The sequence below is a fragment of the Rhinoraja longicauda genome, chromosome 5 (assembly GCF_053455715.1).
Source record: "Rhinoraja longicauda isolate Sanriku21f chromosome 5, sRhiLon1.1, whole genome shotgun sequence".
NCBI classification, from domain to species: domain Eukaryota; kingdom Metazoa; phylum Chordata; class Chondrichthyes; order Rajiformes; family Arhynchobatidae; genus Rhinoraja; species Rhinoraja longicauda.
The window spans coordinates 32,728,772-32,751,916 of record NC_135957.1 but is presented as its reverse complement, the minus strand read 5'-3'; the positions used below and the strand labels follow the sequence as shown (position 1 = coordinate 32,751,916).

At 43.9% G+C, this 23,145-nt stretch overlaps 2 protein-coding genes across 4 annotated transcripts in view; one reads left to right on the top strand and one right to left on the bottom strand.

Moving 5' to 3' along the window:
- Nucleotides 1–4,577, top strand: part of nol10 (nucleolar protein 10) — a 43,067-nt gene extending 38,490 nt beyond the window's left edge. For all 3 annotated transcript variants that reach the window (XM_078400104.1, XM_078400105.1, XM_078400106.1), the window contains 2 exons: nucleotides 206–308; nucleotides 4,017–4,577. In XM_078400104.1, coding sequence (XP_078256230.1) covers nucleotides 206–308; nucleotides 4,017–4,136 — 223 coding nt within the window. In that variant the 3' untranslated portion in view covers nucleotides 4,137–4,577. The remainder of the gene's footprint in view (nucleotides 1–205; nucleotides 309–4,016) is intronic.
- Nucleotides 1–6,973, bottom strand: part of LOC144593538 (V-type proton ATPase subunit C 1-A-like) — an 86,433-nt gene extending 79,460 nt beyond the window's left edge. The window contains exon 1 of the mRNA XM_078399260.1: nucleotides 6,755–6,973. The gene's annotated coding sequence lies outside the window, so the exon portion shown is untranslated. The remainder of the gene's footprint in view (nucleotides 1–6,754) is intronic.
- Nucleotides 6,974–23,145: the final 16,172 nt, after the last annotated feature.

Genomic DNA, 23,145 nt, shown 5'->3' with positions numbered 1-23,145 from the left:
AGCCAGTCAATTGTACCAAACTGCACTGCAGGAGTACCTTCATTAAGGATTACAGCAATTTAAGAAACCAGTATCTACCCAGAGAAAATTTAAAGTTGAGGAATTATTGCTAGCCTTGTTAACAGCACAAGGTCCTGTAACTCGATATCTGGCGATTAGAAAAGCCTTTCATTATATCTTTGTTTTTGTGCTTTATATTGTACAGAACAACGCTTGAAGATCGTCTGAAGCAGGAAGAAAAGTCTGGAACACTCCATTTATCTAATACCACTGTAGGCAGTAAACAGTTAACATTTGCCCTTAAAAAGGTAAGCGAATTCCAGAATGCTTACAGTAAGATTTGAATATTTATAGAAAGATAAAGTAATAGTGAGTAGATATAAAATATTGAGATTATTGAAACTTGTATTTGGTTGAATATATAATGTATGTTTACCAAGTTTATGGATGACACTAAACTAGGTAGTATCATAGATAGCGAAGATGCTTATCAAAAATTACAGCATGATCATGATCAGTTGGGCAAGTGAACCTTGGAATGGCTAATGAAGTTTAATGCAGATAAGTGCGAGGTGCTGTATTTTTGAAAGTTAAACCAGGGCAAGATTTTTGCAGTGAACAGTAAGGACCTAGGGAGTGTTGTAGAGCAGAGAGATCTAGGAGTCCAGGTAAATAGCTCTCTGAAAGTGCCATCAAGTAATAGGGTAGTATAGAAGGCTTTTGATACGTTGGACTTCATCAGTCAGGGTATAGAGTATAGAAGTTGGGATGTTATGTTACAGTTGTACAAGATGTTGGTGAGGCGCATTTGAGGTATTGTGTTAAGTTTTTGTCACCTACTGGGAGGAGTTTGTTAAACTGGAAAGATTGCAGAGAAAATTTACGAGATTGTTGCCAGGAGTAGAGGGCTTGAGCTATAAGGAGAGGTTGAGCAGGATAGGACTTAATTCATTGGAGTGCAGGAGGCTGAGCGGTGAACTTATAGAAGTGTATAAAATCACGAGAGGAATAGATAGGGTAAATGCAGAGTCTTTTACTCGTGGTAGAGGAAACGAGAACCAGGGGACATAGGTTTACGGTTTGAGGGGAAAGATTTAAGAGGAACCTGAAGGGCAACTTTTTCACACAGGGTGGTGGGTTTTTGGCATGAGCTGCCAGAGGAGCTGATTGAAGCAGATACTATAAGAGCATTTGAAAGATATTTGGACAGGCATATGGATAGGAAAGATTTCTATTGGATAGGAAAGAATTCAAAGAGAACCGCTGGAGTTTAGAAAGTTGAGGGGGGACCTCATTGAAACATAGAATAATGAATGGCATAGATAGAGTGGATGTGGAAAGGATGTTTCCTCTGGTGGGAGAATCTAGGGCTAGAGGTCATAGCCTCAGAATTAAAAGGTGCTCTTTTAGAAAGGAGGTGAGGAGGAACTACTTTAGTCAGAGGGTCGTTAATCTGTGGAACTCATTGCCGCAGAGGGCTGTGGAGGCCAAGTCAGTGGATATTTTTAAGGCAGAGATGGACAAATTCTTGATTAGAATGAGTGTCGGGTTATGGGGAAAAGGCAGGAAAATGGGATTAGGAGGCAGAGATCAGCCATGATTGAATGACGGAGTAGACGCGATGGGCCGAATGGCCTAATTCTACTCCTATAACTTGTGATATGGGCCAAGCACATGCAAGTGGGACGAGTTGGATGGGGCACCTTGGTCGCATGGACATGTAGGGACTGAAGAGCCCAACCTGCCCACACTGACCAACATGCCCCATCTACATTAGTCCCAACTACCTGCGTTTTGCCCATACCCTTCTAAACCTAATTTTAGTCATCTATGTACTAAAACTCTTGTTTGTTTGTTCCTGAACTACACCCAAAACGGTGCACAATAGCGCGACAATGTTAGGCCCACCTTACTTACCGTCGTCCCTTTGGTGCTAATGGAAGAGGTTTCATTGAAATCGTTGTTATATTTTTAGTTATTCACATTTTAAAGATTAAATCTATCTCCATGGGGTGGAGGGAGGGAGAGGGGTGGAGGATAAGGAGGGTTGAGGGAGGATAAGGGGGGTTGAGGGGGATGGAGTGGGGGGAGAGGAGAGGGTGCTGCACCAATGCAGGAGAGGTTTGGGCCCAACGGGTCCACTTGGTCTAGTATCCTTCTAAACCTGCTTTTTGCTTACATGAGGTGCTGTAAGTTTTGATGACGTCTAGATAAGTACGAGTCGTGTGTTCTTTATAATTTTGATTCAGTACAGTAGTGAATAAAAGCCCTGTACAATGCAAGTTCCTAGTCACTGTTCCTGGCAAAGCAGACAGAGCATTCGTGATCTTTCATATCTCCCTTGGAGATTATCTTAAATTTTGAATGGGAGATTAATTAAGGTACATAAATGGATAAGTAGCCTGCAAGATTATGGCCCAGGTTTTGAAGACAAACCTAGATAAGAAATTCCCAGTCCATTTCAGAATTGCATTTACTTCTCATTTGAAAAGTTAATTTGAAGAGATATGGCGTATATCATCAGATTAGTATAACATTAATAGAACAGCTGAAGAAGAGGTGTCCAGGCAGAAATGTCTGGGAGTGGGCTCAACTGGGGAGATCTCGAATGAACCGCCAACAACTGAGTGAGGTGGAGGACATTTGTCAATGGCCTATGCTCCCTAAAGGAGCCAAGGGCTTAAGAAGAAGAAGAATAGATAATCCAGAAATGGGGTGTCCAATTGGATATGTTTTAAGAATTTACCATACAGTACCGAGTTGAAGATTTGCTGCATGTTTAACAATTGGGGTTGACATTCTCTGACAAAGAAGAAAATGTTTTATTGTTGAGTAGATTTTTTTTTTAAACTTTGAGCAATCTTCTGCAATAAACTATTTGAAAAATATTATAGATGATGAAAAGTATCTTGAGATTGAGAATAATTGTAACTAGTGATTAAAAGCCTTTTTTAAACAAATGTAAAATTTGTGTTGCCAAATCTAATCATTTTTTTCTAAGTTTTGAAAAGAGAAAATAAATTATCCTTGCAATTTGAGGTGATTTCAAAGCAAAAACTTTTGACTAGCTTCAGGCAATATTGAAAGCACAAAAGAGACTGCATGTCAAATATTTTCATTTTCTCAAAAGAACAACCTGAAATTTAAGTTGTATATACATATAGGGATTTGGTTCAATTTCTTTTTGGCTTTCTTCTTGCATGTAGATAAGTTACACCTTTGTAGTGAGATCAACAAAAAATAATTGACATTTCTTATTCCAGGGATGTTTTCAGATTTAAGAGTCGAAGTATTTAATTGTCATTAGATGAAATTATAGCTGCTCTTTTGAAGGAGCTATTTATTTTCGGAAATCTTGTTGACAAAATATATCTTCAACAGTTTGGCAATGATAACATCAAAAAATAACTACTTTAACAAATTAGAGAGGGAGTCTGGTTGCAAAAGTTACATTTTTAGCAGCAGATATTGTGGAAGTGTAGTTTATTTCCAAGGTCTTCAACGAAGAAGCAACACGTATATGTATCTGGACACGGTTGAATACAAAAACCAGAATTTTTGTATTTTGTGTTAATTATATTCTATACAACAATAGTGTAACGATAAGAAATGCTAAGTTATAAAGTCAGGAAATTGTAAACGTAATTACCTGCTGAAACATTAACTCTTGTTACTTCTGCTACAGATGCTACTGGATGTGCTGAATATTTATAGCATTTTCTGTAATTATTTCAGATTTCTGGCATGCACAATATTTTGCTTTGCATGCTGTTCATCTTTGGAGGTCACTTACTTGATCACTGTATTTCTGTCCCCATAAAAGCTTGACTTTCCCAAATGTTGTCAAGAACCTCACAAATATATATATATATATATATATATATATGCCTCTGGTTGCCCCAGTGTAAATTCTCTTGATTTTCCTCTTTCTGTTGCTTTCATTGTTGTATCATGTGATGATTTCAAATGCCTGTGGAAGTGCAAGTTGTTTACATTTCTCAAACTTTCCTTCATAGTCTGAACAGCAAAAGAAGCGACAAGAGGCTGAGAAGCAGCATCATGAAGAAAGAAGACGACTGAGACGTTCAGCAGAACATCTCCGAGGCAAAGCTTTGAAAAGGAAGTCATCCTTCTAAAGCCAGGAACGCTGTGTTTCTGTTTTATTTCCCTCAGTGACTGTTGCAAGGCATTTTTAAAACTACACTGAAAGCATCATCGGTAAAATGGAAATAAACAGTGAAGGCTGCTCATAGCGACTATGGACAAGAACTCATGCTATCTGCAGCTTCTGATCAGACAACTTGAAAGAACTTGCGTGTGGGACCTTGGAAATTTCTATTTTTCCATCTCATTTTCTGTGTACAGACTAAATACCACGTATATTTATCAGAACATAGCAAGATACTCAACAAAAATTCAAAATATTATGTCCAGGTTTGATTATTCAGCAGCAGCTGTTTTACCTCTAAATCAGCGTTTTCTACAAGCTGATTGAAAATGGTTCTTCTAAATTAAACAATTGAATTTGTGATATGGAAAGGAATTTCTTTGTATATAAATATAGGGACTGTTATCATATCATATCATATATATACAGCCGGAAACAGGCCTTTTCGGCCCTCCAAGTCCGTGCCGCCCAGCGATCCCCGTACATTAACACTATCCTACACCCACTAGGGACAATTTTTACATTTACCCAGCCAATTAACCTACATACCTGTACGTCTTTGGAGTGTGGGAGGAAACCGAAGATCTCGGAGAAAACCCACGCAGGTCACGGGGAGAACGTACAAACTCCTTACAGTGCAGCACCCGTAGTCAGGATCGAACCTGAGTCTCCGGCGCTGCATTCGCTGTAAAGCAGCAACTCTACCGCTGCGCTACCGTGCCGCCTAACCTGTTCTAGGTTAGTTGCCAAGCATTAGACTACATGTAGGTTAATTGGCTGGGTAAATGTAAAAATTGACCCTAGTGGGTGTAGGATAGTGTTAATGTACGGGGATCGCTGGGCGGCACGGACTTGGTGGGCCGAAAAGGCCTGTTTCCGGCTGTATATATATGATATGATATATGATTTCTGCAGTCATGTAGAAACTCCGTGATACTCCCCGTCTTGGATAATGGTTACATAGTTATGTAATCTTGTATTTGTCTAAACAATTCACAATAGGTGTCCCGTCTCCTGAATGTCCTGTGTTATTGCAATGGGAGGATGGAGGGGGCTTCCTGTCAGCTTCATAGATATAAAAGCGTCACCCAAGCTCACTGCTCTTCCGCTTTTGGCCACTGTCGCCGCAAAAGCTTGGCTTTAAGCGACGCCCACATGTCAGATGTATGCTTGCCCAATAATAACTGCTCCCAATCTCTCTCCAGCTCTCGCCTAATATTGTTGTAATTAGTCTTTCTCCAATTTAGCACTTTCCACTGTTCTCCAGTCTTATCCTTATCCATAATTATCTGAAACCTTCCCAAAATGTTCTCCCATTGAAACACCAATCACCTGACCAGGCTCTTTTCCAAAACAGGTCTAGTATGGCCCTTTCCCATGTTGGAATATCTACAAACCGTGAAAAGAAATCCTGGAGCCACCTAACAAATTCTACCCTATTTAGACCTCTAGTACTAAAGGGGTCCTAAAGTTGGGGAAATTAAAGTCCCCTGCGACAACAATGTTTCTTTTGGATCTTTCCATAATCTGCCTGTGTATCTGTTCCTCGGTCTCCCGTTGGTTTTTGGGAGACCCTCATCAAAGTAATTACACTTTTCCTATTCCTGGGCTCTACCCATGTAGTGTCACTGGGATAACCCCTCTAAGTGCAGCTGTAACATTCTTCCCTATCTTCCCAATTTAAATAAATCACATTGTTTTAAATTTTCACCCCTCCCTTTTCCTGGGGAAGAGGCCTTGACATTGACCACTGATGCCACACATATTTTCATGTACCTCAAACATAATATTTTGAACAAAGGAAGTTGGCGGGAAGTACTTTGGAAAAATAACCTGTTGGTACAAAGGCCTGGATAACACTTCAGCAGCAGGTGAGCAGAAGCATGATTGGGAATCAGAAAATATATTATTAGAGACAGAAATAGGCTGTAATAATCACCGGGAGACCTGGCTTGAATTTCATCACCAATTGATGGTGATGAGTTTCAGATATCCAAACATGGAATTCAATGATTATTGAGAAATAGAGCTTTTGGCAAGGGCTAAAACCAATGGCTTTGATTGCTTCTCATTCACTGCTGGGAAGTTTCTGCTCTTCCACTACTGAATATTTTCAAGCAATTTATTTACAGTCAAATAGATGGAGCTTGCTGTTATCAGTGTACATGAGGAAACTGGTACTGAATTGGATCTCACTCGCTGTTAATGGAAATGCTGGATCTTTCTGGTTTAAACAACCGCGTTTGCATATAATCCAGTAGCAAAGTCAAATCTTGCTGAGGACTGGCCTCTTGCATCCCAGTAAAACTTTAATCGCATATTTGTTTTGAAACATTGGGTCTATTGGAGAAAATCATTTAAAAACTGGTAAAAATCAATCACCAACTTTTGTAGCTAGCAAAGCTGGAGGGAGCTGAGATTATGCCAGTTGACAACCGTGCTGTCAGAGGCCCTGTTGCCATGCATACCTAGAACATAGAACGTAGAAAAGTACAGAACAGGAACAAGCCATTCAGCCCGAACATGATGCTAAATTTAATTAATCTCCATTCCCTGTACATGATCAATATTCCTGCATATCCTTACCATCTCGGAGGCTTCGGCCGTGGGCCCTGCAGACCGCAACATCGGGAGTTCGCAGGTCCCTGGCTGGCGACCGGCTTTTGGGAGCTCCAGCCGTAGCAGCTTCGACCGCCCCGAAGCGCGAGGTACGATCAACCCGCCCGCAGGCCCTTCATCGCCCTGCGTGGCTCGGCCGCAGCACTTTCCATCGCCCGGTGGGGGCTCAGGACTTTCATCGGCCTGCTCGGCTCGGCCCTGGGACTTTCCATCGCCCGGTGGGGGCTCAGGACTTTCATCGGCCTGCTCGGCTCGGCCCTGGGACTTACCATCGCCCGGTGGGGGCTTCAAAAAGTTGGGAGCCTCGATCACCTCGTGGCACCACGGGAGAAGAATGAGGAGGAGATAAGACTTTGCCTTCCATCACAGTGAGGGTGTGCCTAGAGCAATCACTGTGATGGCTGTTTTGTGTAAAAAATTATATCTGTGTGTCTTGTGCTTTTTAATGTCTACTGCCGGACCCTGACGTGAGAGGACGCTGGCGTTGTGTATTCGCCGCTTTTCCGTCAGGATAGTTTGTCTGTTTGTTTCTATGTTAATTGTTTTTGTAAAGCGCTTTGAGTATGCGATAAGGCGCTATATAAAATAAATGGATTATTATTATTATTATTATATCCATGTGACTATCTAAAAGCCTCTTAAATTCCACTATTGTATTTGCTTCCACCGCCATCTCTGACAGCAGGCTTCACACTGTGTAAAAATACTTGCCCTGTGCATCTTTAAAATTTGTCTCATTTTAAAGCTATGCTGCTAGTCTTTGATAGTTCCTCTTTTTTAAATATATAGCACAGGAGGCCTAGCCTTTCTCAACTGCCAAGGGCTGCTGACAGGTCGCGAAAGATGTGAGTCCAACCGCGCAAGATCTAAATAGTGATCATGGCAAGTAGTGTTTCAGTACTGTAACGGGCTGGATCCTGATTGAAGGAATTCAAGCAAGGACGTCCCAACAAAATATGAGCACAAATTCTAAAGGCTTGGGAAAGGAAAGTGAGGCAAGGGGTGGAATTGCAAGGATGCAAGCTTCAAGGGTTGCTTTCGTGAAAATATGAATGATGGTAGCAGGTTTGAAGAAGAATAGCAAGAGTAGAAAGTGGTTATTAGCTTCAGCAAATATGGGAGCCAGCGAGAGATGCCATTCAATAGGAAGAGGATTAAGGGAACAGCAGATTAGTTGAAAATAAAAGATGAAAAAATATTACTCTATTTTGTCAGATAAAAACAAATGCCGATGGTGCTTTATTTATTCAGTGCTGTATTTATGCCCAAATAGGGACTAACTAAATACAGTGACGCTGGTCCTGTAAATGAATCTATGTGGAACCAGTTAGGCAGATGAAGGAGTTTATAATACTGTTATATTTTGACAGTGTTGCAAAACTAATTGACCTTGCAACTCTGCATGACTTTAGTGCACAAATAACATCTCTGAGTTTCCCAATGTAATAAAGACAAAGTTGCAAATAGGATTAGAGGCGATACTAGGTATTAATCTTGGAACACAGGTTCTGATCATTTTACACAATGTATAATATGTGCAGAGCAAGGTCTGAAAAACTGAAATTGGGCCAAATGTATCGAGCTGCATCAGAAAGAACATAGTTTAAAAGAAAGTGTGATTGTTCCAAGTTGATGTGACAGTATTTCATGTAGCCAAATATATAACTTGAGATGAAGTTTCATGTTGAAAATGTAATGATAGTGTCTGTTAGCTGTTAGCTGACTGAGTAAGGCAATTAACCATACTGAGGAATAAATCTGGATTTTAATCTTTATTCCATACTGAGGTAACTGGACTTGGCTTCAAATGGTGGGAAGAGCACTCTAATCGATCATAGCACTGAGTACTGGATAATTCCACTTCTGATTTTTTCACTTGGAGTCAAACTGCACAGAAAGAGGCCCTTCAGCCCAATGCATCCATGCTGACCAAGATGCCGCAACTAAGCGAGACACATTTGCCTGCACAAAACTATCCAGTTACCTGTCCAAGAGACTTTAAAATATTATTATAGTACCTGCTTCAACTACCTCCTCTGGCAGGCTGCTGTAATGTTTTTATAACCATCTTCACTGTACAAATCCACCTACTTTAGCATCATCTGTAAACTTGCTAATCATGCCTTGCATGATTCTCATGCAAATTGTTGATATGAACTACAAACAGCAATTGGCCCAGCACCGATCCCTGAAGCACACCACTGGTCACAGGCCCCCACTTCAAAAAACACACTTCCACCGCCACCCTCTGCTTACTCCCATTAAGCCAATTCTGTATCAAGTTAGATAGCTCTCCCTGGATCACATATAATCTAACCCTCCAGAACTGCCTACAATGTGGAACTTTATCAAAGGAGTTGCTAAGGTCCATACAATTGTATTGGTTACTTCTTCAAAAATCTCAATCAGATTCATACGACACAATCTCCCACATACAAACACATGCTGACTTAACCTAATCAGCCCGTCTATCCAAATGCATATATATCTTATCCCATAGAATCCTCTCCAGTAACTTGCCTCCCACAGATATTAGGCTTACTGATCTATAGTTCCCAAGCTTTTTCTTGCAGTCATTTCTTAAATGTAGGCACAACATTAGCCACCCTCCTCCAATCATCTCGCACTTCACCTGTACATCTCTGCCAGGGCTCCTGCAATTTCTTGTCTAGCTTTCCACAGCATCCTTGGATATATATGACCAGGCTTGGAGATTTATCTACCTTTGTCTACCCTAGGACATCCAGTATCTCATCGACCGTAAGCACATTGTCCTCAAGACATCTCCATTAACTGTCCCAAGTTAACTAGCCTTCATGTTTCTCTCTACAGTAAAAACAGGAGAAATTCTCATTGAGGACCTTGTTCATCACGTGCAGCTCCACACATAGATTACCGTTTTGGTTTCTGAGGAGGACTATTCTCTCTCTAGTTACCCTTTTTCCCTTTATGTACATAAAGTATCTTTGCATTCTCTTTAATTTTATCTCCCAGAGCTATCTCCTGCCCCCTTTTGGGTCCAGAACAGATCTTAAGAGAAATGCATGCCCAGGAACTTGAAGTTATTGACATCCTCCATCACTGACCCATTGATGAATAGTTTTATGAATCCTCTGTCTTCCCCTTCTAAAGTTACTAATTAGCTCCTTGGTTTTACTGATGTTGAGAGCTAGGTTGTTGTTCTGGCACCATTCAATCAGACGATCAATCTCAATCCTATATTTTGATTCATCGTTAACTAATTCATCCAACTATGGTTGTGTCATTGGCAAATTTAAAGATGGAGTTGGAACCATGTCCGGTTACAGTAGAGCAGGGAACTGAGCACACAGCCTTGAGGTGGCACTCTGCTAATGGTTGTCAAGGAGGAAGAGTTACGGCCAATTTGTACCAGTTGTGTTCTAGTGATGAGGAAGTCAAGGATCCAGTTGCAAAGGGATGCATAAATACCTAGTTCTTCGGGCTTGGTAACAAGTTTGGAGGGGATGATGGTATTGAATGCTGAGTTATATTCTATGAAAAACAGCCCGACGTATGTGTTTTTTTAAATTGACCAAGTGGTCTAGTGCAGAGCAGAGACCCAGTGAGATTGCATCCCCCATTGATCTATTGTGACAGTAGGCAAATAGGTTTTGGGAACACAACCCAGGTATACCTGAAGGATCTTCTGACACCAGCCTCTGTGACTGAGATTGTAATCCCATTAGAAATCGGTAACGACTGTGGCATATTCATTCAGATCCATTGCCGAGTCTTTGAATGTAGCTCAGTCGACTGACTCCAAGCAGTCCCAGAGTTGATCCTCTGTCTCCCCTGACCTGCTCTGTGCAGTCCTCACCACTGGGATGCGCACTTCAGTCACTCCCTATATGCAGGATGAATGAGCACAGCAAGGTTGTCGGATTTCCCAAAGTGAGAGTGAGGGACAGAGGGATAAGTATCTCTGATGGTGGAATAACGGTGGTTGAAGGTGTTTGATCCTCTGGTGCTGCAGGACACGTACAGGTGGTAGTTTGTAAGTGATTGGAAGCCTTGTTGAAGTCTCCGGCTATGATAGGAAAGGTGTTTGGGTATGCCGTCTGGTATTTGTTGATATTTGTGGACCACAGCATAAAACTCACCCAGGGCTAGATGAACGTCTGCCTGGGGTGGGATGCCGATCGTGGTCATAATGATGGAAGTGAATTTCCTTGGGAGGCAGAAGGTGTGGCACTTCACCACCAGGACTTCCAGGTGCGGAGGGCAGGAGTTGGACAGGACCTCTACGTCTGAACAGCACGAAGAGTTGACCATGAGGCAGATGCCACTGGCTCTCCCTTTCCCCCGATGCTGCCATTTTATCCATGTGATGAATGGAGAAACCTTCATGCTGGAGGGCTGGGTCTAGGGAGCTGAGTGTGAGTCGTGCCTCTATGAAACAGAGCAAATGGCATTCCCTCATCTCTCTTTGATAAAGCAGCCATGCCCTTGTCCAGAACTTTATTTTCTAGGGAGTGTACATTGGCCAGTAGAATGTTAGGTGTAGGGGGGTGGGGGTTTGTAGTCCCCTGCACTTCAGGGTTTGTTGCAGGCCGCCCCATTGACCATGTTTCTGGACACAATGGAGGCCTCTCCAGTGTTTCCTGGTACTTTATTCGCTGTATGTGTGATCCTTTGTGAGGTTGGGGATTCCCTTGCCATTGGGGAATTCCTGTCAGGAGATTGCAACAGTGCTATCTATGTAATGGACAAGCAGCTAGTCAGTTACATGATTGATTTGTTCTTTTTCCTGATGTGTCGCTTCATTTTTCCTTATCTCTTCTAGACCCACCCATCCATGTTCTCCAGGGATTCTGCCTGACCTGCTGAGTTATTCCAGCACGTTGTGTCCTTTCTGTTTTGTCATGTGTCTCGTTACCACTCCCTTCAGTCTTACTTGGTCTTCCTTTTGATTATTTAATCTATCCTGTATTCTATCACGGACTTTCCCTTTTGCTCTCTCCTTTCCATTTCCTTCCTGTGCATCTCAAAACTGGAAAAAAGTTAGAGATAAAAGTTATGATGAAAAGTCATTGTCTGAAGATAATTCTCTCCCCACAAATATTGTATAATTTGCATTTAATATTTCTATTTCAAATTTTCAGAATTTATTGTGTTTTGTTTATTTTGAGTATTTTTGCAGTTTAACGATCAGGATATAGCAACTAACTGGGAATACGTCACGTTACTGGATGACATTAAGATTTGTGCGCATATCAGCAATTTGAGGAGAAAACATTGCGATCCAGTTGCAGTGAGGGAAATGGGCATTTACTGCAGATAAAAATACTTTATACCTGTATATGAACTATTGCCAGTCTAGTTATTAAATTATTTTGAATACTTTGAGCAATTCAAAGGGTTCAAAGATCAGTTTATTGTCACGTACCAATTAAGGAACAGTGAAACTCTTAATTCCTCCAGAATTCTGGGTTTTTCTACATAGGAATCCCTGCTGCAGCTTCTTCAGTCTCTTGGTCTTTGAGCCACACTGAAACATGATACTGGTCAATCACTGCACTGCATACCTTCAGTGGAAATGTATCTGTGCAGACTACATTTACCGTGCTCAGAGAATTACTCTTAATCAGTACGCCAGGGCTAAAAACATAAGTTTCCATTTTAAGAGTTCCAGAAATGTTCAAATCATACTGTAATTAGCTATTGGTAATTGCAGGCTAAAACTTTACTTTTAAACAGGAATATTTAGAACCAGAGTGCCCAGTGTTTCCTTTCATCCTCTCAAAAATAACTGATTCCCATGGCCTCGATGGTTTTGAATGTTTTTTGCCTCCTTTACTTGCTCATAGCCAAAATTATAATGATGAAAATTTGCTTTGAAACCTTTGCATGTTTTGAAAAAATAACATTTATTCATTTTTAATTATAATAAATAATCTTCAGTTAAAGTTAACTTGAATTTAAACTAAGCAATTCATCTAAAACTTGTGATCTGAAAACAAATGACTTACTGTAATTCATCCTGGAGTTATTGGCCTCTTTGTTCTGTATTTAGCCTTTGGCATTTTGTCACATGTTTAATGACTATTGTATTAAAAGTACCCCAAAGATTTCATCATCAAAGGGTCCTGTTACAAACCAAGTAAGTCAAAAAAACTGCATCCACTCTTATCAAAAAAATTCTAATGGTTCACAAAAAGTGACGAACATGTGATTGTATTTATGAATTGAGCATGAACTGAAATCTGAGACAACACATGTTCACTTGTTGATCCTCTGGATTATACATTCTGAAATATAATTAGTGTAGTACAAAACTTTGTACTTGGATAAAGCACTCCAAACACAAGATAATTTCAGGTCATGCACAGAAGCCTTTTGTAAAATTGTCCTTTCAGCAACATGACAGTAGGACTGAATCTTTCCAGAAGATATTTTCTAGGCTCTCTCTCATAAACATAAAAGAACAGGCCCTCTGTTGGTCCTGCTCAATCATCCAATCTTAAATTTGCACTGCAGTATAAACTATAACGATTTCAGACTTCGTTGTTTTTTATGTAATGCACGATATATTTTTCAAACAAGGAAAATTATGCTGTGCCAAAGACAATATAATTGGTGATGGGTATTTTATACGAGATACAAGAGATGCCAAAAGACAATGCTCATGCCCTCTCGGAGGAAAAGAGAGGACCTGGCGGCCGACCAAGAACAAGGACAGACACCATGGCAGCTGCAGAGTACAAGGACAGACCCCGTGGTCGACGAGAACAATGACCCAATGGTCGCTGAGGGCAAGAATGGACCCGGCGGCCAACAAGATCAAAGACACGGTGGGCCACTGTGCAGAAGGGCCTGGAGGGGGATGCTCAGAAGCTCCAAAGACCAGAGAGTTGAATAGGGAGCTGCTGGTGGTGACGGACGCGAGGAGTGGACCAGTAGGAAATGGACTGGGGTATTGCCTCCAGCGCCTTCAAGGTCGAATGCAGGACGCACCCCCTGGGACAGAGATGGTTCGGCAACGAGAGGGATGTTGGGTCACAGGCCTGCACCAGCCTGGGACTTACCTGGGCTTACCTGGATCGGGGCGCTCCAGTGCTTCCCAGCAAATAGGGTTTTGGAGTTTGGACTTTTTCTTGGTAAACTGCCAAACTATGGTGTGGGTTGTGCAAAAGAATTTCACTGCTGTGCATATGTGACAATAAAGAACCATTGAACCATTGAGATGTACACTGTCAGCATTTTCATAGACTGCATAATATACTCTCACACGGAAAAATAGTTGCTTTGATGAGGTACAGAAGAGCATGGGATTTGAGGCAGCTGGAAGAGGAATTGTATAGAAAATAGGTTAATAACTTCAACGGGAACGGAGAAAATGTTACAGTAAAATCATAAAAAATAACTCCAATGTATGATCAATTGCTGCTGCCCCACACAGCTTCAGTGACTGGTTTTTACCTCCGTGCTGTGTGTGTGGTGTGGACAAGCACCGTGCTGTCTGTGTGGTGTGGACAAGCCTTGCAGTGACCATATAGGTTTCCTCTTGCTAACCCAGTTTCCTCCCACATCTCAGATTTGCTGGTAGGTTAATTGGTTATCCATCTTAACCGTAGTGTAGGTGGGTGGCAAGAGAATCAGAGTGGAGTTGATGGACATGACCATGTGACGTTCTTGTATGCATCGGCCAAATGTTACACAATGGGGCTTTTGATTGAAAGATAAGCACGAAACAGGCTGTTTGGGCCACCGAGTCCACGTCGACCTTCAATCACCCACTCACAGTAGTAGTTTTATGTTATCCCATTTCGTATCCACTTCCTACACACAAGGACAATTTATAGAGGCCAGTTAACCCTCAAACTCTCATGTCTTTGGAATGGGGGAAGAAACCCGGGACCCACTGGAAAATGTGCAAACTGCATACAGACAGCACCCAAGGTCAGGATTAAAGCCAGGTTTCTGACGCTGTGAGGCAGTGGCTCTACCAGCTGCTCCATCATGCTGCCGTATTTCAATGCCAGGCTCAGTTAATTTGCTAATCAAGCCAGGCAGCAGACAACTTTATCTAAGTTATTTTGCATCATCAAAGATCAAGAAAGCTTCCAGACCAGACTTATTTTGTCACTTTTGGTCATAGGCATATTTGCTCTGTCTGTGAATAACTGGGATATTTGTGTATCCGGAGAGTCCCCTTGTATCTACCAGTTTTGGGTGTCCATGATATCTTAGAAGCTTTTAGACCACCCATGTAAATTATTTTGGCCCAGCAAAGGTGCTTTGAATATTCAGAGGTATCTTGTCAGACACAGCATACTACCACCGCGAACAACACCATTGTAGCTATTGAAATTGTATTGAATCGCTTGCTATTTTATTATCTTTGTTCTTCAGACTATGAAAACGTGATGTAGTTGCCAAAAAAGATGTTGCCAAAGAAAGGCAGGATCTCATGCCTTAATAACTACAGTCCAGTGGCCTTCACATCCACCATCGTGAAGTGCTTTGAGAGGCTGGTTATAGCAGACATTAATGCCTATCAAGCAACCTTGACCCACTGCAGTTCACCTACCGCCACAACAGGTCCAAGGCTGATGCCATCTCTCTGGCCCTACACGTACCCCTGGAACAGCTGGATAAAAAGGACACCTATGTAAGACTCGTATTCATTGACTATAGCTCTGTTTTCAATACCATTATCCCAACCAAACTCATCTCCAAACTTGTGGAACTTGGACATAGTACTCCCCTCTGTAACTGGATCCTCGACTTCCTGAGTAACAGACCACTATCAGTGGGGATAGGTGACAAATCATCCTCTATGATAATTCTCAATCACTTGTGCTCTGTAAAACAAAGGAGATTGGGATTGACTTCAGAAAGCAAAGCGGTACAAGCGCCCCATTGATGGTGGCAATGTAGAAAGTGTCAAGTTCTGAGGAATAAACACTAACAATTTGTCATGGACCAGATAAATTAAATCTATGGCCAAGAAAGCACATCAATGCCTCTACTTCTTTAGAAGGCTTAGGAAGTTCAGCATGTCCCCAACAACTGTCACCAACCTCTACTGATTATCAGGATGCATCACAGTATTAGTAAACATGGTAAATCTTAGAGAGGAGACATAAATAAATGCAAATGTGGGAATAGTGCATAGAACACAAACTGCTGGAGTAACTCAGTCGGCCGGATGCATTTCTGGAGGATATGGATAGGCCACAAGTAACTGCATATGCTGGAATCTTGCATAGAACACAATCTTAAGATGTTTAGTCACATTTATCGAACATAATTCAAAACTCATCCTTGCAATGGCCAGTGATAAAGATGCTATGATATCTATGATTAAAAGCAGGTTCTGAGGTTGATTTGTAAAAGTGTTCACTACAATATTATTTTTACAATTTAAAATTAGCAGGAAGAGCTGTCCTGCTTTGACCTTCCTATTTTAGAATAATCGAATGTTAATACTTTAGGTGGAAATGACTTTATCAGCACAATATTTTTTTCCATGACTGATTTCAATAGGTTTTTAACAAAAGGAAGGCCAAGAATGTTGAAAAGACCATTCATTCACTGGGCAGATTTCACCATCCCCTTGCGCCAACCTGCCTTAATAGAAAATTTGCATAAACTGTAGGCAGTATAATATATTTTTTGTTCATCCACTGTCAGTTTTCCATTCTTAATCCTCATCTCAGTTACTACAGTTCAATTAAAGACCAGCATTTATGGAACCAATGCCCAATATTTTCCAAACCCTCTCCCCCGGTATTTACAACACTCCTGGAATGAGCAAGCACACATATTTTTAAAGAAAGATACTCTGACTAATTCAGGGAAACAACATCAGATTTAATTAACTCATTGTCCTGGGTATTGAGTTTGTAACTTCGATATTTGCAAATTTAATTTTAAAAATCCACATACAAGTTCCTCATATAAACTTTGCAAGCTTTATGAATCAAATATCCATCCATAATCAACACTTCTTGATGTTTTTCACTTAATATTTCAAGTAGTATTTTTTAAATGGCAAATTCTTTTCACAGCCTGAAGACGATAGAACAAATATGGTCCAGGAAGTAACTACAACTATGATGGACTTGCCCAACCATGCAATAAAAGCAATTTATTCCCAAAACCTTGAGGAGAGAATCTTTTAATATATGCAGTGAACTTGCATGTTTTACCCTATTTTCACTTCTAAAGCTGGTAGTTGGTTCCTCAGATTAATGACTTTTCTGCAAAAACTCTTGAAATTCAACCTAGTTCCATGTTTATCAAGGAACCTACTTACATGTACACAACCTAGAAGGTTTTCAAAAAGTCTGCTGGTGGAGAACTTCTTTCAAAAGCAATAATCCTCCCACTTTTTTGGGGCATCTGAGTTTGGTTCTCTGGCACAATAGGTAGATGTGATGGCCAGTTTCTTATGATCACCAGATTTTATCTTCTGAAATTGGGAATCCATCAATAACCCCTTGGCTCCATCTGCATGTCACTGCCTCAGAAAAGCAATCAACATAATCAAAAATTTGTCCCAGAAATCCAGAGCAATTAGTGGATTGCCAACAGTGAACAAACTGAAAGCTGAGCTTGGCTTTAAGTAGCACTTGTAAAATTCACTATCAATTGCTTAATTTGGTGGAAAAGGTTGCTAACATGAAGCACTAGCCATCATGTTGGCATTCAGTTCTTCAGTGAAAATTAAGTGCTAATTTAACCACATGCTCATTTCTTCCCTGGGAGCTCTTGTCCAGAGTGCAGCTGCATACCTTTGCCAAGCTTGCATCTTGCACTCAAGGCACGTTTAATACCTTGACTGTCTTGTGGCTCCCTGGCACCTGAAATATCTGAGAAAATAGGGCCCCAAATTTTTTCAGTTGTCCCAAGTGGCTGCTTGAGAACAGGTGTTGACCCTTTGAGTCTGTAGGCGAAGGGCATAATGCTAGAGTTAGAACCATCTGAAACATATTTGAAGCAAAAAAAATCTGGGGATTCTAGAAACCTGAAGTGAAAACAGAAAATGGCGTAAATACCCTGGAGTTCAGGTAGCATGTGTGGAGATAGAAACTCAAGGCTCCAGGTCAATTCTGATGATAATTTGTTTACCTGAAATTTTAACTCTTTCTCATTCGACAGATCCGCTGATCTTGCTGAGTGAGACATTTGATTGCCCCGCATAAAGGGGATGTCAGAGTACCTTTGTTTGTAGTTGCTCATCTTCCTGAGCAGCTCTCATTCCCTTGATCTTGGTAAACACCACCAAAAGCTGTTTTTAAAAATAATTCCTCACTCAGTTCCTTATTCTTCATGGCTCTTCATCACTCTGATGCATTGCAGAGCCGGATCTAATTCTAACGTCATAGAGACATACAACCCAGTAACAGGCCCTTTTGGCCCAACTTGTCCACATTGACCAAGTTGCCTAACTGACCTGGTCCAATTTGGGGAAGATATGCCTTTGCTGGATAATTGAATTTTTTGAGGAGATTAAGGGAATTGTTAAAAGGACAAATAAGATTATAAGCACCGGGGCAGGGGATCATGCTAGAACATTACTGATTACTAGTTAGACCACATGTAGGGTACTACACATGCAGTTCTGGTCACAGTACAGGGTGGATGTGATCTCACATCACACGCTACAATAGAGATCTCCCATTGAACAAATTTAGCACCACTAATGGTTTGCGCAGGATGAAGATTTTTCTTTAGAACAAGGAGAACAAGGTGTAATTGAAATTATGGAAACAGACAGAGAAGGGACTACGAGCCTCTTTCCTTCCCAGAAGGGTTAATAACCAGCCCTTAGAATTCAAGTAGTTCGTAGAACAATTAGAGGATAGCTGAAAAGCATTTTGTTTTTCATTTGGATGGCCACTGCTTGAAAGAGGGATAGAGAGCAGAAAATCTCATAACATTTTTAAAGTACTTGGATATACATTAGATGCGTGATAATCTACATTGCCAACAACAAACGGTTGAAAAGTGGAATTTGTCTACTTTGCTCTTCCGATGCTCCCACAGACTGAGAGGCGAAGTCTTTTGTGACATAACCTTCCTTACTTCAACCAGCTAATCTAACCTAACAATGTTTATTGCTCTTTCTTAACAGATCCAATTGTTCTAACGTCCATAACATTCTATTGTAGCGACCATAGAGAATGGTCCGGGTCGTCGAACCCTCAGATTGGCCAGCGAGGTGTGAACGCGACCATGGGGATTGGTCCAGAGAGCGACATCGCTGATTGGCCAGCGTGGTCATGTGCGCTTTTGGCGCCCGAAATGTTCAGTTCGGCGAAGTCTTCGAAGAAGACAGTAAGTTTTTGATGGTTGTCATTTACCTTGTTGTTTAACTCTGTATTCGAATATTGCGGCTGCAATAAACTTCTTCTACAACCAACAAGTTTTCGGACTCGCCATATTGGTGACCCCGACGTGATCTGCACGATCACCGACTATGCAGGGACACGACGCCTCGTTGTTGATTGCCGCGCCTGGCACACCGGAGTTAAGCGCGGTAAGCGTTCACCTTCCGTTGTTTTGGACATATTCACCGCAATCTTGGTTTGTCCACACCGAAGCTCAATTTCATATTAAGAAGATATCGGACGACTCGACGATGTACTACTACCTCGTCAGCGCTCTATCACCGGAGACGACCACACGCGTGATGCGGTTCATCGTTAATCCGCCTGCGGAAAACAAGTATGAGGCCATGAAGAAAGTGTTACTGCGAACCTTCGGGTTTAATAGGCATGATTGCGCTGCAAGACTTCTGCACCTACCGGACCTCGGAGATCGACGGCCGTCCGTTCTCATGGCCGAAATGATGATGCTAGCCGGTGAGCATACGGATTGCCTTATGTTCGAACAGGCATTCCGAGAGAAGCTTCCTGAGGATGTCCGACTGCTGCTCTCGGATTGTTCTTTTAAGGACCCCGAAGCATATGCAGCGAAAGCGGACGCGCTCATAGCGGCTAAAAACAAGGCAAGCGGTTCGATCAACAAGGTCTCGACATCAGTGACCACGCCACAGCGACATCAAGATGGCGCCGCGTCTCCCGCCAGTTCTCCGAAAGCCCGCCAAAAAGATCCGCACAAGCGCGGCTGGTGCTATTATCACCTACGATGGGGTAGCGAATCCCGCAACTGCCGCTCACCTTGTACCTTCGCGGGAAATGCCTCGGCCGATCGTACATAGGGGCAGTTACGATTGGCCAGAACCGACGCCTCTACGTCCACGATCGATTCACGGACACAGAATTTTTGGTGGACACGGGAGCCATCGTCAGTATAGTGCCGCCGACCGACCTCGAAACCAGAACGGGTAAGACAGGTCCCACCCTCATCGCGGTTAATGGCAGCCCCATTCGCACTTTCGGGATACGGAAGATGTCCCTTGTGTTAGGCCTCCGCACGTACGAATGGCCATTCATCATAGCAGACGTCAGACAAGCAATCCTGGGCGCAGATTTTCTCTGGGCTTTTTCACTGGTCCCTGATGTCCGCGGTAACGACCTCCGACCCTCCGCCGGCAAGGAGCCCGTCGCTCCGACAATCGCCTCCCCGCCCAGCCCTACTGTCCAGGCCGTCGTCGCGGCCCCTGACTCGTATGCTGAGATCCTGGCGGAGTTTCCAGAGCTGATCCAACGTTTTGACACGCCTTCGACCAAGCACGGCGTGGTCCATCACATCCGCACCGAGGGCCCTCCCGTTTTCGCTCGGGCCAGAAGACTACCGCCGGACAAACTGGTGGTGGCACGGGCGGAATTTAGGAAGATGGAGGAAATGGGAATTGTCCGTCAGTCCGACAGCCCGTGGGCCTCGCCGTTGCATATGGTCTCCAAGGCATCTGGGGGGTGAAGACCATGTGGCGATTATCGGCGTCTCAATGCTGTCACCACGGCTGATCGCTACCCCATACCGCACCTACAGCACTTTTCGTCTGGGCTGGAAGGAGCGGTGGTGCTCTCCAAAATCGATTTGGTGCGAGGATACCACCAGATTCCGGTGCGTCCGGAGGACATACAGAAAACCGCCACGATTACTCCGTTCGGGTTGTTTGAATGGTTGCGTATGCCTTTCGGTTTAAAGAACGCGGCACAGGCTTTCCAACGACTGATGGACCGTGTGGGTCGGGGCTTACCCTTTTTGTTTATTTACTTAGACGACATCCTGGTCGCCAGCCCCTCAGTGCAGGAACACCAGGTCCACTTGCGGACTGTGTTCCAGCGGCTCCAAGACCACGGGCTCATTATCCAACCCTCCAAGTGTCAATTCGGCCTTCCTTCTCTTGATTTTCTAGGGCACAGAATTACCCCTGCCGGCGCCTCCCCTTTGCCCGAGAAGGTGGAGGCTATCCGGGCATTTCCCAGGCCCACCACAGTAAAAGGACTACAGGAGTTCGTAGGCATGGTTAACTTCTACCATAGATTCGTTCCGGCAGCTGCGCGGGTCATGCGCCCGCTCTTCCAGTGCCTTGCGGGAAAACCGGTAGAGTTGATATGGTCCCCGGCCGCAGAGTCGGCTTTTACAGCAGCTAAGGCAGCATTAGCAGACGCCACCATGTTGGTCCACCCGAGCCCCTCCGCCCCCACGGCCCTGACGGTTGACGCCTCTGACGTGGCGGTGGGCGGGGTCTTGGAGCAGCAGGTCGGTGGCCGTTGGCAGCCCTTGGCGTTTTTCAGCCGGCAACTAAATTCGGCTGAGCTGAAGTATAGCGCATTTGACCGAGAGCTTCTGGCCCTCTATTTAGCTGTTCGTCATTTCAGGTATTTCCTTGAGGGCCGCCCATTTGTGGCCTTTACGGACCACAAACCATTAACATTTGCATTTTTCAAATTGTCTGACCCATGGTCGGCCCGCCAGCAGCGGCACCTGACTGCTATCTCCGAATTTACCACCGATGTCCGTCATGTCGCGGGTAAGCTTAATGCCGTTGCTGACGCCCTGTCTCGACCTGCTTTTTCCGCTATTTCGGCGGTGGACTGCGAGGTGGATCCCCAGGAGCTTGCGGAGGCACAGCTTCTAGCGGATACCGCTTCGGCATACCAGTCCACCACTTCGGGATTGAAGTTGGCTCAGGTAGCCTGCGGGTCGGAAGGCACGAAAGTCTGGTGTGATGTTTCTCTTCCCCGTCCCAGGCCGGTAGTACCGCCCTCCCTTCAGCGCCGGGTTTTTGATGCCATTCACGGGCTGGCGCACCCGTCCATCCGCTCCACCTCTGCTTTGGTAGCAGCTCGGTTTGTCTGGCATGGCCTACGGAAACAGGTAGCGGGTTGGGCGCATTCCTGCGTTCCCTGTCAGACCGCTAAAGTCCAGCGCCATGTCCAGCCCCCCGTACAGGAGTTCGAGGTCCCAGCAGTTCGTTTTTTCCACATCCACGTGGATTTAGTCGGGCCTTTGCCTTCCTCCCGGGGCTACACCCACCTCCTCACGGTGGTGGATCGGTTCACCCGGTGGCCAGAGGCTTTCCCATTGTCTGATATTTCGTCAGCGTCTTGTGCCAGGACTTTGGCCCTCCATTGGGTAGCTCGTTTCGGGGTCCCGGCAGTTATTACCACTGACAGGGGGCCGCAGTTCACTTCGTCCCTCTGGGCCGCGCTCGCAGAACTGTACGGTTCCAAGTTACAACCCACTACTGCATATCACCCCCAGTCAAATGGACTTGTAGAAAGGTTCCACCGTCAACTTAAGGCGTCCCTCAGTGCAAGGCTTGAAGGCCCGGACTGGGTAGACCAGCTCCCCTGGGTTCTTCTGGGCATCCGGACTGCTCCTAAGCTAGATCTCGGTGCGTCGTCCGCGGAGCTAGTATATGGCTCGACACTTCGAGTACCCGGAGATTTGTTTCCGGACCCTTCAGACCAGCTGCCTACAGTCCCATTAGTTTTAGCATCTCTCCGGGCACGGGTGGGTTCCCTGGCTCCAGTTCCGACTTCACATCATGGGTGTCCCATGGTACATGAACCGCCTTCCCTGAAGGACTGTGAGTTTGTGTTTCTGCGTAAAGATTCCCATCGCGCCCCGTTGCAGAGGGTCTATCAAGGGCCGTTCCAGGTTTTGCGTAAGGGAACGGCTACCTTCACCTTAGACATGTGCGGCAAGAGTGAGCTCGTCTCGGTGTCCCGGCTCAAACCTGCACACTTGGATCCGGATCAACCAGTCCTGGTCGGCCAAACCCCTAGGAGAGGCCGACCTCCGTTAGTTCCGCTCAGTCCAGGACCCCCCGTTCCGGCAGTTCCTCTAGGACCCCCCGTTCCGGCAGTTCCTCCAGGACCCCCCGTTCCGGCAGTTCCTCCAAGTCCGGAACCCCCGGCTCCTGTGGTTCAGGCTGCCCCTCTCCGTACTCGTTATGGTCGCGAAATCCG